Source organism: Rissa tridactyla, chromosome 4 (assembly GCF_028500815.1).
Source record: "Rissa tridactyla isolate bRisTri1 chromosome 4, bRisTri1.patW.cur.20221130, whole genome shotgun sequence".
Taxonomy (NCBI): domain Eukaryota; kingdom Metazoa; phylum Chordata; class Aves; order Charadriiformes; family Laridae; genus Rissa; species Rissa tridactyla.
In genome coordinates, this window is record NC_071469.1 from 89,738,099 (window position 1) to 89,753,037 (window position 14,939).

The 14,939-nt window shown below is 40.6% G+C and overlaps 1 protein-coding gene across 2 annotated transcripts in view; it reads left to right on the forward strand.

The window, feature by feature from the left end:
- The first annotated feature begins 1,183 nt into the window (after positions 1-1,183).
- CDH13 (cadherin 13) overlaps positions 1,184-14,939 on the forward strand; it is a 507,409-nt gene continuing 493,653 nt past the window's right edge. Inside the window, exon 1 of one of the 2 annotated variants that reach the window (XM_054197627.1) lies at positions 1,184-1,336. In XM_054197627.1, coding sequence (XP_054053602.1) covers positions 1,292-1,336 — 45 coding nt within the window. In that variant the 5' untranslated portion in view covers positions 1,184-1,291. The remainder of the gene's footprint in view (positions 1,337-14,939) is intronic. The other variant, XM_054197628.1, reaches the window with a different exon arrangement.

Sequence of the window (14,939 nt, forward strand, 5' to 3'; positions counted from 1 at the left end):
AGTTTTGGTCTGGTCTGTGAGTGAAGGAAGATGCGAGCAGTAGACTAGGAGTGGTTGAGGAAGCTATCACCCAACATTATGCACAGCAGGAAGCTCCTGCAAATGCTGAAGAGCTCAAAGTGGTTGGCAGCTCCTTTGAATGTATATCTCTATCTGCCTACCTGCCTTCCCCTTCTCATGTCTCTGCTCCTTCCTACTGCTGCAGCAGCCACCTGTGGTGGGGCAGAGCAGAAAGTGGTGGCAGCTGGCTCTTCTGGATGAGCAAGCAAGGGAAAAGGATCAGTCATCAGAGCTGAGGAGACATTTTGACCCTACTGAAAATGGGGGAAGGGTACTGCTAAATAACCCTGGTGATTGCGAGAAGACAAGTCAAAAAAGGACTGGACCGTTGTGATAATGGGGAGTGGCAAGAGAGGTGGAGCTGGAAACGCACACAGAGGAATTCATTCGTAATCTTTGGTCCATCTGCCTGGTATTAGTTGCTGGGTTGCAACATAACCAATCCAGAGAAAGCAGATTCTTGAAACATCAGGGGTCCCCTCTTCCACACAGGAAAAGTTTTTGTAATTGAAGGGCATGCACCTTTGAAACTTTGTCCTAGATTCAAGTTCATTGAATCAAAAGCCAGTTCTGCCATTACCTGAGCAGTTAATAAAATCTATTGCCTTATGATGGATTTTTTCTGCAGGCTAGAATTGATCTGTCTTCATTGTGATTTGTGAGATTGAGGGGAAAACACAAAACATAATCTGTATTTCTGCTGTGCTGAAAAATTTCACTGTGTTCTTCTTCTAAGGTTTGGAAGTAACTAAAGCTGCAGTGGTAATTTTTTTGATTTATTGAAAATAAAGCATACCTTATTAACATTTTAATAAAGGGAATCTCTTTGCAGCAGTGCTCAGAGTTGCTCTTATTTCTCTCTGTGCAATTCCATTCTCTAAAAGGGAAAATACTATTGAGATCTGTAAAGCATGATTTGTTAGACTGAAACTAAACACACAAATAACCAAAGCAAAATGCTTTCTAAAGGTGCTATGTTTGTGAGAGGTGCTTGCCCAATATGTGTGATGCAAAATGGGGATGCTTTGTGAAGAAATCATCCTTGTAAAGCCATTGGTTCTGGTCATCAGACTCTATCCAATGCTTTAGTGATGATGCTGCTGATCTATTTGGGAAGTTGGCTGGCTCTCAAGGCAGAGTCTCTTCTCAAAGGCTGTTTCACAGTGAAAATATGCTCAGTGCAGCCGAGTGCATGAATGAAAAAGCCTCCGGTACCTTCTAGTCTGGCAAAATGCAGCACAAAACTCAACTTGCTCTGTCCTTTCTGCTGTCCCAGGTAAGAAATGTGTGTGTTTTCCTTGCTTTCTTTCATCTTCCTTCTCTTGTGCATTTGGATTTGAAAGTATTTGTAATTCAGGTCTGATTTCTGAGTAATTATACATTGATTGAATTACTGTTGAAAGATGCAAGATCTCTGCTATAAGCCAGTTGCTAGGAATGTAGAATCTCGTAGTTCCTTGATTTACAATTACAACAAATTTGCTGTGTGATATATAGCATTTTTTTGTTTCCCTTCAGGGAGGGTGGTGGGGAGAATCTTTCAAGTGTCTCGGTAGCAGCTGCAGCAGCAATATTTTCTGTCATATCAAATGCTGCAACTTTGATTTGCCTCTTTCCTCTGTGGCTTTTGCCGGGTAGTAAGGTTATAGGCTGTTATAGGCAGCTCACATTATTTATTGCCTTTTTTTAAAAAAAAAAAAAAGAGGAGGGGGAATATGGAGGAAAAATAAAATCAGACCTTGCAGAAGGTTCCCTTCCCCGTACGCTCTTGATAGATGTGTAATACTCTGTTAGTGACTTGCTTTGTAGCCTTTCTCTTATTAAACGTAATAGATCCCCCTCTGCCAGAAAGCAGAGGAAAAAACACCCAGCCTTAAAAACACGGAGCTGCTAAAGCGCTGCTGCTGCTGCTGTCTGTCAAAGCAAAGGGACTTGCTGGGCTTCGACTTCTCGGTACCTTCTGGTTGCTCTCTTTTCCTCTCGCTGCTGTTACAGGGCTCACTTTTTGGAAGCTCTGGGGATGTTTGAAAATCCTTTGTTGTTGTCCAGCTTAAATGCATCCTTCCTTCTTTTGTCTTTGGAGCTCTGTAAACTCTTGCATTTAGTGACAGTGGCATCCTGTGCGCTGAGTAGAGAGAAAAGTTAATTCCTTTTTGACTGGCGATCGAGTGGTTTTGTTAACCCTTAGGGGGGTGGTAGGTTTTGGAGCATCAAACTAGTGCTTGGGACACTGAGTCTGTGCACTTGTGTTTGTGTAACAGCAATCTCCAGCAGGCATTTAGTCTGATTTTTCCAAAATAGCATGATGATGAGAAAAATGGTGAGGGATCGCTGTAGGGAGAGCTTTATTGCTGAGAGGAGGTACATCAAGAGTGTGTAAGTAGGAAGCAGTAGGGTGAACTGAATGCATATATGCTGTGGATCAAGGCTAGGATATTTTGGTCCTGGCTTACCCTCATAAGGAGTAAAAGCATTAGTGTGGGTGGCTGAAGTTATTGGACAGTAGGAGACTTGGTGACTGGGGACTCATGTGAGCAAGCACATAGGCATTTGGGTGGGTTCAGGATAACAATTACACAGGGAGTGTAACAAATGAAAGCAGCTGCTTTGGGCCATAGGTACAGTCTCTGAATGCACTAGTGAAGAATGAGTTTGAGGGGCCAGAGCAGCATGTGCTGGGGATATACCCAGAGTTTCTTGCAGGACCTCCCTAACAGCTGGGGCTGAGGCTCTGTGGACTCTGTGGGAGGGTTGGCCAGTGGGCAGCTGCTCCCCAGCTCTGCTGAGACTGGCTGCAGCGAGTGGGCAAGCTGCTGCTCCTGGGAAGGGCTGAATGGCTCTCTGGTGGGCTGCAGATGCCCACAGGGCTCCTGGGGAGGAGAAGTTGTCAAAGTGGGCTGAGATGCAGCGGGGCTGGCAAAGCTGACAGTGGGAGACAATGCTCAAGGAGCAGAGGGGCTGGGGAGAAAGGGCACAGACAGTGTAAAGGTAGATATACTGAGCTGGTGGTCCTTCGCCTTGGGCTTGAGAATTGCCGTCTAGACTGCAGTTTGCTTGGCTTTCTCTGTGTTTTCAGTCCTTTTTTTTTGTCCATCTTCATTAGCAGACTAATGAATTAATCAGCTTGAGTTTGGATTTTCTTTAGTGGTCCCTTGTAGGAAAAGCAGTATGTATATGACAGAGGAGGACAGACTTCTAAGGCCTGTTAAATCACATAGCTAGCATTTTTTTGTAATGTTGGAAACTACTTAAAATCTGACAAGGTGCAAAACACCTGATTCTGAAAACAACTGTGTGCTTTACTGATAACTTTCAGAGATACTTCAGAGTTTCTTCTCTTTCTGGGCTGAGCTGCTTGTGCTTTAGCATTGCTTTGTATTTAAGTGCTTAAACTGCACCCCACCTTCTTTATTAGCGTATGTAGCTTTATCTGGCAATGTGATTTACCTGGTGTTTTAACACATCTCCAAGTTTACTTTATAGATCATGTCTAAGAGTTAATGAATTAGGGAATCAATTAGACTATAATAAGGAACTGTACGTAAATCTGCCTTCAGGTATGACGTTGTTGAGTATTGGCAGGTTAAAGTATGAACTGAAGGTGGTAGCATGCTAGGGAAGAAGGGAATTACTGAAATGCTGTTTGGCTTTTCTCTTTGACATGCCACATGCACAACTTTCATGTGAGAGGAAAAGTAAACAGAAGAATGTGAGAAACAACATATTAAACAAATGCGGCCATCTGGCTGTGTAGTGGTTGTAACACATTTGGGGATTTTTTTCTCATAAGTTTTCTCTCCATTAGCAGTAGCAATAATGCCTCAGATAATAATATACTGCTAGTGGAACCTGCGAAGCTCAATTTTGATAAAATGATTTCTAAGCAATAGCAATCTAGTAATACAATACTTTCTGTGGAAGTAGAAGATAGGAATAACTTAATTTCAAAGTAATGATAGCAAAGTTTGCAGTGTAGAAAAAAGTTTGAGGAAACTCTTATGTTCATAAGAACATGAACTGAAAAAGGGTTTATTTTAAATTATAGATCATTTCTAAAGCTAGTAACTTTGGTTTTGTGTTTTCTTGGTCTGCATCTAATTCAACTGCATTTGTTAAATATAAAAAAAATAATATTACCTTTTGAGTCATTTAAAGGATGATGATGATTGGGAATTGCTTTTTCAGCCCATCAAGTATGTTTGTAAAAGTTGCGGTAAACAGATGGATGATAAATGATTTTTTTCTTTTGCAAGGATTTAGTCTACCCTGCTACCAATTGTTTGTCCTGTTTTCACCAAGAAGAAAACTGAACATTAGCTGGAATTGCTGAGGAAGATATGTTTCAAGTAATTCTTTAATTCAGGATCACCTTTAAAACTGCAAAGTATATCTATACTAGACAGCCTTATTGAGCTGAAGCTGACAATAAAAAATAAGTGTACTCTGATAACTTGTGCAGTTAACTATAGAGTGTACAGTTAGCAGTAATTACAGATTTTTAAATGTATCAAATCAGAGTGGTTTTTAATTTTTTTCCAAAGGATATTTTCCAAGTTCTAAATAAAAAAATATTTGTTTTAAACTGAAAGTTGTTCACAGGCTTGCTTTTGTATGTTATGCATTTCATGTGAACAGATGAATCAACACAAAAATTAAATAAAGCTTACAAGATGAGGGGAAAAAAATATTTTGATAGCTTTAACAATAACTGTCATGTTCCACTGGCTTGCAACTAAGTCAAGTGGAAAAAAGTATAGATTTCATAAGCTTGTCATTACAGTGTATAGAGAAAATTAGTCCTAAAACTCTTTATCCACGTGTATAGCCCACATTACTGCATTCTTAAGCTTTTATTTTTTCAAATTTCTCCAGAAGAGGGCTCCATGCACAGCTTGAAAGTCAGCACCCATGTATTAAAAGAAAAAAAAAATCAGCTTCAGGAAAAAAGAAAAATCTTCTCACACAAAGTCTGTTGATCTAACACTAACGATTATGTTAAAATTCTGTTTCCCTGTTGTATCTTGCTGCTGTAGGTTTTATTTTGTTTAAGACTGCTTATTGTTTGAGAATTCTAGAGAAAAAGTCCTATATCTCTTATACTATATCCAAGTTGTAAAAATACTTTTAAAATGTTAGAGAAACTCAGTTGCCAATTATTACGTATAATTACTTGTTCTGATGAGCATTTTGTGAGCAGGCTGACACTTGCTCCTGACAGTTTCAGGCTATCATTTTTGGTTATGTTGTCAAAAAGATCTTCTACTCGCGTATCTCATTCAAAAGATGGTGTCTCCCAAAACACAGAGCCATTCCAACAGTCGTGCTGTGCTATTTGTCAAACGTTGCCTTGGAGGGAAGGTTGGCCCCTGGTGAATTAGTATGACATTAGGCAACAGCTCTAACCTTTTAAAGATATTCTTACACAGGACCTGACCGGACTCCTTACTACTGAGCAAGGGAGATTTGTTACAATAGATGAGTGGAAACTGGGCATGAAAACGCTGCTAGAGTTATGGCATTACAATTAAACCTACTTTGTTGTGTACTGCTTGAGGCTCAATCTCTCAATTTAAGATGTAGTTCAGGCAATATGTTGGGACCTGGTTTCTGTTTCTGATGATCAAAACTGAAAAAGGTTATTCTAGCACATGTAATGTCTTTGCCGTGACCCGTTGGGAGTTACTGACTTCATTTTTAGTGACTTGTCAGCTAGGAAACAAGTATTTCTAAAAGGTGTCTCAAGAGCCCAGTGCAACAGGAACTATTAGAACTATGTAGATGGCAACAGTGGTGCCTGTTCAAGAAGTGAAGTTCTGCGTTTTGTTTTCTTCCTGTTTTGTTAGATAAGTAGGCTCTTCCCATTCTATTAATATGTAAGGGCAGGCTAGATAACAGACCTGTTACTGCTATACTCCTCCTGCACCATTGCTGGAGTTAAATGTTATCTTCAGCTGGTGGGTTGTACCCATGTGCTATATGTCAGGCCTTTGGCCTCAGGTTTCAGAGTTCCTCTGCCACCATAAGCTTTTTGGGAGGAGGGGGGCTTCATTTGGGACTTGAAGCAGAAATGTGAGGTTAATGGATTTTTAATTGTTTGGTGGAAATAATTTCTTCATTCTGTCTTTGACAGATATAAGCACCAAGCTCACTTTTTTGTGTATCACTAGTATTCTAACCAGCAAAGCTTCATCTGTGCAGGCAAAAAGACAAATCTACCATGTCCACTGGGGAGGAGAGACAGAATGAGAGGGATTTATCATCCTTAGGAGAGTAAGTGGGCTATAGCTCTTCCCAGTTAACTCTGGATGATATTAGTGGGTTCTTGATCATGGCCATATGGTTGCACTGTGCCCTGCCCTAATCACCAGATGGATGGGACCGTCCCAGATGGGAGACTGTTTTTCTGTCACTTTGTGTGTCCTGCAGCTAGTACAATGTTAGTGTATACAAATCAGTAGGATACTAAATGCCAAGGAGGAGTGAAAAATAAGACTTGCTTTATTAACGACTGTTTCATTATTCAAAGATCTTGGAAATTTGCCCACTGCTTTTTTTTTTTAGTGTTGTGATACGGACTGTATTCTCTGTCAAATGGAAGAATCTGATTCTTTGAAAGCCTTACTGTTTTGTATGAAGGGAACTCATTCCGCTACTAACTTATCCAATATTCTACTGTTTTGGACCATTAATTTTCTTGGCTAAAGAAAAAAGGAGGAATTTAAGATTTGGTTTGATGGAACTGGTTAAAACAATTCTAAGAACAGACTCAAATAAATATGAGCTATTAAGAGAGGGGTGGATGAATCTTTTCAGCACACAGCAGTTTATCAGTATCTCTAACCACTTGGAAAAAGCTGATTAAGGTGTTTAAATAACTTCTGATATCTATGAATATCCATGTATGGATGTCTAATTTGGCATCTTTATGGACCTTGCTTTTAGGGAGCTGAACATCCACGTTCAAGCTCTTGAAGTGTCTCAAAATTGGGCACCCATATGCAGCACTCCAGGATGAATGTTTTTATTGCCTGAGGTTCCTCAGACTCCATTTGATAAAGGTTCTACTCCCATTTCAAAAAAACCCAAACGCCTAATAATAGCTATCTCTTTCACTCTAAACTCTTTTGTTCTCTTGCTGTGAATGACTAATGTTTAATTCCTTATTGGTAATGGCAATGTATATATTTCTAAAAGCTAATATTTAATTCCCAAGGACTCTGCAGTCTGGTATGTAATGAAGAACAAATAATTCTTCTGTATATGAAGGCTGTGTTAATAGGAGTGCAGACAGAAAGTGGGTTTCTAAAAGTTTGAAGAAGTTTTTGGCAAATGAGTAATTGTGGCAGATGGACCTTGTGGCACTTCTGCATAACAAGGACTCAAAATGCTGAAACCTGCGTGTTCTAAGCCATTAAGCTGTCACAGCACTGTTAATATGGCTGTATGCAAAGAAATATGTATACATACAACTTGAATTCAGGACATAAGAGATACTCCCTTGCAAATATCTATACCTGTAAGCTTTTCTTAGCTGTTATTACTTGTGTGCTGGAGACTACTGTTGAAGGTTACCCCCTTTTCCTCCCCTGAGCTATGTTAAGTGTAAGTGCTCCTTGTCTGCTGCAGGGCAAAGTTGGCAAGCTTGGCTGGAAACATAGCTGGAGGAGTACTGATTCTATACATTAATGGCTGTCTGCCGCATGGACAGTAACACATCTGTGGCAGAGGTAGAAAGAGGATAAATAACTTCTCATATTGCTTCAAATCAATCCATAAAACTGTTAGCACATTGAGTTTTGTTTGAATTGCTATGGAGCAAAAAAGCATGTTACAACATACTTACCACGCTGATAATCGGCTCATCTACTTTATAGACACTTAATCTGTTTCTTTTCATTTTCTTGGCATAACTTGGAATTGCAAGAAGGGTTTCTGTGCAAACTGTCTTTAAAGAAGAGTCTCAGAGTCAAACATGGGGAATTTTGAACCCATAAGAGTAAAATAAAAGCTGGCAGCTGTCCATGGAGTCACTATAAAGGCAGAAATTCTAAGCTGCTGTAAATTCATCTGGATCCACTAGGGAGCTATCCCAGCATGTATCAATTAGGAGTATGATCCATAGCTTGTATAGACAGCGTACAAGGACCGGGTGTGTGCAGGGGGAATCATGTAAAGTTGCCCTTCCACAGCCTATTATAGTTTTCTTAATGTAAGATGGTCTGTGAAGTGTATCTGTTACGTTTTAACTTTGAGTCAACTGTTGGTAACTGCTTGGGAACAGAGAATACCCTGGGAACAGTGTTCCCAAGATCTTGTGTTTTCGCATAGACAAACTTACTGGCTTTGAGTTCCCATACTGCCAAATAAGGTGTATTTATACATTTCTCTAGAGACAACCCTTTGTTTTCCCTGAGGAACCACATTTTATCAGACAACAAACAGCTACATCAAAATGTGAGAGCTGAACACAGCATTGCTCTATAGTTGACAAAGCAGGAAATCCAGAGCATCTGGTACTTTGCTCCCTAAGTGAAAGGAGGTGGAATTAGCGGTTAGAATCGGATGGGCATTTCCCTCCCCACTAAACCCATTGTTTCAGAGGTCTGTCAGAGGAAGCTGAGCAACTCCAACTGTGCTACGAAGCAGGAATGGGTATCTCAGCTGCAGGTTTGAGCTGTTCGGTACAGTTAGATAACTGGCCAAATTAAAAGGTGTTCCGTTTGACCTTCTGCCAAGATAAGATAACTGGTCTTGCAACGGCCAGGAAGTCACGGATATTATCTAGCATTCTTATTCAGGTGAAACACAAAATGAAAAGCCTGTGGGTAAAGATAAATGAGAATTAAGTTAAAATAGAATGATACATAAAAATCAGTTTTGATTTCTGGGCATTTGTATTAGCTTGCTACCTGAAGGTTGTGTTGTGTGCCAGGTTAAGTGGTTTTATTCTCTTCCAAAATGTCTGTTGTCTTCATAATTCATTATCTGATTGAATTAACTGGACTCTGAACTCTATAAATATTGATTTATGAATATCAATAATCCTATCAAGTTACTGATATACAACTCTGACCTGAACACTAAAGTAGTTAGGGCCGTATTTGATTGCCTTGCCTTAATATGTGGCAATATCATTGCAGGAGACGTTATTCAGTGGGAGAAAGATGTAAGGATGGTCATTAAAGCCTAGCAGTAATGGAAGTACACCTTTTTGCACCCATTTATACTTCTGTTCAGAAGCAGATAAGGATCTGACATTTGCTTCTATTTTTTTTGAATCATTGTTTTCTTCTAATGCTTTTAATTAAAAGATCTCATTTAATAATGACAAAGAATAATACAATCTCTGGTTTTAAATGTCATCAATAGTTTTCCCTAATTGTTGGATCTAGTTTAGTTATCCAAGCAGAAGTGTGGCATTCTGTGCAGTGAGGATATTGATTATTGCAATCTGACAAAACATCAACTCTTTAAAAGATAATTTCAGATACAAAGTGTTACCAGGAAATAAGTTAAGGGTGCTGGGAATAAATTGTGAAACTTCTGTATCTTGTGGCAATGACTTCTGGTGTTTCACATCTCTCAACTTCAGTTTTTTTTGAGTTTGCAGTAGCAGAACACTGTTGATCACACTAATATGGGAGCAGGTCTCCAGTGGACATGGATTGATTGCATCGCCTCGCTTTGCGTTATCTAGGTGAAGGATGGTTAGTATCAATGCCATGTGCATTTCTACTGTGTACATATTGGGAGGCTTACATGTCTTCTATTACTACTATATCTGAGCACCCTGCAAATGGTAATGAATTTATCCTTGCTTCCCTAAAATAAACGCTGAGTTACGACAGGAACATTAGTCTGAAATGGGAGACAGCCTCCAACATCTGCCTGTTTCAATGACTTTAGTTCTATTATCTTAGTTGAGCAATGGTGTAGGCTGCTGTCACTCTTGCTGCTCGTGTTGATTCAGTAGTGACAGTTCATTGTACTATAGAAAGATTAATTCTGATTGGAGGGAGCCCAGAATAAATTCAGTCTTTAGACCAATCAGAAGCTGGTGTATGTAGTACTATTTTAATAATGCGGCTCAACTTTCAAGAATATAATTAGTTATGATATGCCAAAGAACTGCCTGTATCTATAGAGCTAGTGTTTTATGTGTAGAGGAAACTAAGAAGAGAAAATGTTTAGCTAATCATAACTGTGCAGAGTTCTTTTAGGCATAAGGAAAATGGAGTGTACTTGCTTATAACTGGCGTGTATGCGATGGCTGCTGCAAAATGATCAGTTGGAGCGGTGGAGGAGGATGGAGCTGGCGGTACTGTATATACGCACAGCACTTGAGACCAAAAGAGTTTGGGGTAGAAGACGGGCAGATAACAACCAACCAACTGTCCTTCCAGTGCTTGGGTAGGGGAGAGGTGCTGGATATTTCCACTGCAATGTGAGACATAGTCTCAATGGCAGAATATTTCCTCCACCATCTGTTCACTGATAAAGGTTCCCATCTTCCTTCTTTTCTTCAGATTGGAGGAGGCAGAGCTAACAAAAGCTTGGACTCCTCTGGTAGGAGTTTGACTGCCTGATCATGGCTGTTCCACTATGTCTAGCTTCTGGAAGTGTGATGATGATGTCCTAAAGTGTTGTTGTTAGTGAGACGCATGTAAATGTTTGAATTCCTGGGGGGATGATGACACAGGGATGGAACATTTGTTACAAGCCCCGAAATATGAGAATCTGTAGACTTGCATGGACTATTGAAAGCTAATCTCTGATTCTGTGGAACAGCTGCCTCTTCCTGTATGGCTATGTCCCTCTGAAATGAGGATTCAATCTTTTTGCACTTGCTTCCCAATTGAATACGATTTTCAAAGCTTTTGTTCCTTCATGAGTCAAAGGCACACAAACACAGGACCTGTTTATTGCTGTGCATGAGAACTAAACATTGATTATGGCTGGCTGAAGGAGTTTGACTAAAATAGAAACAGACTTGGTTGTTTGCCATAACTCATGTTGAACGTGAACAAAATCTTTTTTCCAACTTGTACTTGACTTCTGATTTCTGCATGCTCTGTGTTTGTGGGGTCTAGCTGGGACACGAAGGAGGAAAAAGCAATTGTGTACAGCACAAGTGATTCTCCCTTCCTTACCTCCAGGCTGACTGGAAGCATCAGCATTCCTGTAATTTCCTTGTTCAAATTACATTTTCTCTGTTCCACTTCATGTGCTCAAAAAAAATTCAAAGATTCTGAGTGCTTTTAGTTTTTCTACTGCAAACTTTCTTCCAGAACTTCCTAGATATAAGGAAGAAATCTTTTACAATGAGGTTGGTGAAACACTCGCACAGGTTGTCCAGGGAAGTGGGAGATGCCCCATGCCTGGAAACATTCAAGGTCAGGTTGGATGTGGCTCTGAGCAACCTGATCTACTTGAAGATGTCCCTGCTCATTGCAGGAGGGTGGACAAGATGGCCTTTAAAGGTCCTTTCTAACCCAAACTATTCTATGATTCTAAGTTCTAGTGTTGGGGGAAAGGGTGAATACGTTTTACTACTGTGTCTTGTCCTCTCTTAGAGGGGCTTCAGCAGGGTCTTTTGGAAAGTCCATCCCTGTTTTTGGTGCTTATAAATGTTTTTCCTTTGGTGATAGATGAGAAGATAGGGATTTTCCTGCAGCATGAGTAAAACCAAACACACCTAAGGAGTCACATTCCTTTAGCATTTGACATAGGTCCTGGTTGTTTTCACTGAGTAATCTGCGGATTGCCTAGTGTTAGTGCAATGTTAAGCTGTAACCTTTAGCTAATGTGGTAGGCAACTCAAGCTTTGTACTGTTAGTACTTGTGTATCCACCACAAATCTTGTGCATTTCTTGGTCTGTTCATATTACTCTACTCCTTTCTCCCTGAGTCCCATAAGGCAGTCTCGTTCTATCTGCACATGTGGAAAAGAGAATTTAATTTGGCTGCCCCATTAATGGTTTTAAGTTGTTGATGTCTCGGAGCCAGAAGTGCCAGTTATTTGGTAATAAACATGCTGACATAGCTGCTGAATTTCTTGTCCCTTTCCTTGGCTGACTGAGGAAGACAAGAAAGACAATCAAACATTAACAAACAAAAATGGAAGGGAAAACAAGACCAAGGGAAAAAGAAAAAAAAATAAAATATTCAACACCCTGTAAATTTCTGCAGCTTTTAGGATTTGGAAAGCTGCCTTTTACAGTTGTGATACAGTTAACAGGTGCATACAAGAATGGAGTGCATCATCTAGTCCGATTCTGTTTGATTTCTGCATATTCATTTGCATGCAACCTTACCTGAGAGTTTAGGCTGACGCCCATACCCAGAGCTCTTGCTCACATCTGGATCTGAAGTTGTTGGCATCAGGAAACAGCAGTATTTTACTCTGTTTTATGCACATTTGGGTGCGTATCAGTGTGCTGGTTTATGAGAGGCAGAAAACTCAATCCTTTGTAACACTCTTTATCTGTTTCCAGCATTCATTAGTTGCCCAGCCACAGAACTCTCCTCTCTTCTACACTTCATGTTCTGGTGGGACTTTTTTATTATCATTTGCTGTATATCTTAATGGATAATATTTATTTCTGTCTGCTGCTTTGACATTGTTGTGTTCATGGTCATTAAATCTGTTCTACTGATGCTTTGGGAAACTTGTTGCTGCACAGATGAAATAGAACTTAGGAGATACCTTCCCCTAATTGACTAGTTGGCCGGGGAGGCAATGGGAAAGGAGAGAACAGAGGACAAACTGGGCGTAAGGTGGGAGGCCAAATGAGCCTTCGCTGCAGGAGATCACACTGCAGTTTCTTTTGAAACTGTTTGTATGTCACTTCTTTAACTGTCTGAAATGATTTTGTGTATATTAGAAAGGCTGTTTCCTACACATCCTCTGTGTAACACCAGCATACTTTTTAACTGCATACTGGTGGAAGTGAGTATGTCCCAGAGAAAATGGAAAGGTAGGAAAGGGCCAGAGAACCTGGTAGGGGAGGGACAACTCTGTTGCGGCTTTCCAGCAATAAATATGAAGTAGGACAGATAGCAGGAAAAGCTAGGCAATGTCATGCTGAAATGAGTATTATGGGCCAGCTGTTAGAGAAAAATGCTCCAAAGCTTTGTCAGATATGTTATTTCCCTCCCCCTACCACTTTTGCTAATATATAATTTCAGATTTATTCCCTTTCTCTTATTTTCTGACATCTCTTAGAGGCCAGCTGAAAGAGCAAAGATTAAAGGGAAGAGAACCTGACTTCAGGCACACTTGCAAACTAGCTGTTGGTTTTCTGCAGGTTCTGCTGTGCTTAAAACAGAAACAACCCTCCCCTGACAACTGAGCGTACAATTCCTGTACAATGGATCTACTTCTGACCCTTATTTCTGGGGTGTTTGCACCACTCATGACTCATCTGGCAGTGCTTGCGTTTAAGCACTGATAAAGAGAACGCAGCAGAGTGCAAATATATTTGACCTTTCAAAACATTGGAAAGAAAACAAAAATAGAAAAACAGTTACTTTGTGGTTTTTCCTTGTACATGTGTAATGACTGCAAGCAAACTAGCCCTCTTATTTCTGCCTTGGGAGCCTGGGTAACACAGAGGCTTCTAGCCTGAGATCCACTGTTTTATACCTGCTGTTCCTGGGGCAGTGTGTGTGAGCTGGCCTGACACTGGAGTAGGGGTTGAAGTCAACTTTTGATTTCTCCAGTTCAGGGATTGGCCTGTAGTTCAGGTCTGCTGCATCCCAAAATCTTTACTGTTTGATAAGCTATGCTTGTATAATTGGCATGCTGGTCTTGGTTCACTTGCCTGATGGGCAGGAGTCTGTATTTCAAGTATAAAGTATCACTGCAACTGTCACTTTAAACACAGAAAAAAGGCTCGGGTTCCCATGGAAAGTTTCTGCTGACATCCTCAGCTAGTTACAGCCTTGGTTAGCTTGGATGCAGCCACCTCTTAATACTGAAGTGAGTGGCTTTTAAAAAGCGAGTAATTCCATGGGTGCTGTATGGTGTAAATCCCCCTGCTGAGTTAGCGCTGGCGTGAGCTCGCTGCAGGGCTCAGCCCTGCCCTGAGTGAACCTCTGCTAGAAGGGCTGGGGTTTTTAAATAGCAGCATGGCTGAGTCAGGGGCATGCCAGGCCTGTTACGCTGCCACTCCCCATGTCATGACTGCTCCTGGAGAATATGTGTAGTTCTGAATATGGTTCCAAATATGATGGGAACTGGAGATCCTCCCTCCATTTCCTTGTAAAACTGTTGTTGATTTGTGAGCACATTCCTTTGCTTTAAAAGCAGAGGAAGTACACGCAGTACATCTCCCCCAACCTGCAAGTTAGAGATGTACACGGTGTGCAGAATTTTGCGCCAAGTTCTGGGGGTAGGTTTTGAATTAAGTGATCAGGGTAAACTTTTTGCCTTAAGTCTCTCTGGTGAAGGGAGGGAAGGCTATCCAGCACCTAGGGTAGGGCTCTAATCTGGTATTGCTATAACTATTTTGGGTATCTTAAAAACTACCTTGCAGTTGGCATGCTGTAATTGGGATATTTTTTGGGTCTGAAGCTCCTAAACTAAACAATAGCCCCTCCTTGATTTATTTGTACTACCCTGCTGCCTGTCAAATGCTGGTCAAGTCCAGTGCATCAGGGAGAAACATTTTTCCTTTCTCATCCACTTTCTTATTTCCTGGTTCACTGTGTAGTCACCTTCTGTGGCGGTGGTGACATGAATTTCGTTAATAGCAAATCTTGAGCAATCCGCTTTAAATAATAATCAGCATGTCTTTTAATTTGCCCTTCTTCCAACCATTTGTTGTGAATCGGTGAACTGTCTGATCAGCTAGCTACTTTAGCACCTGTAAACAAAT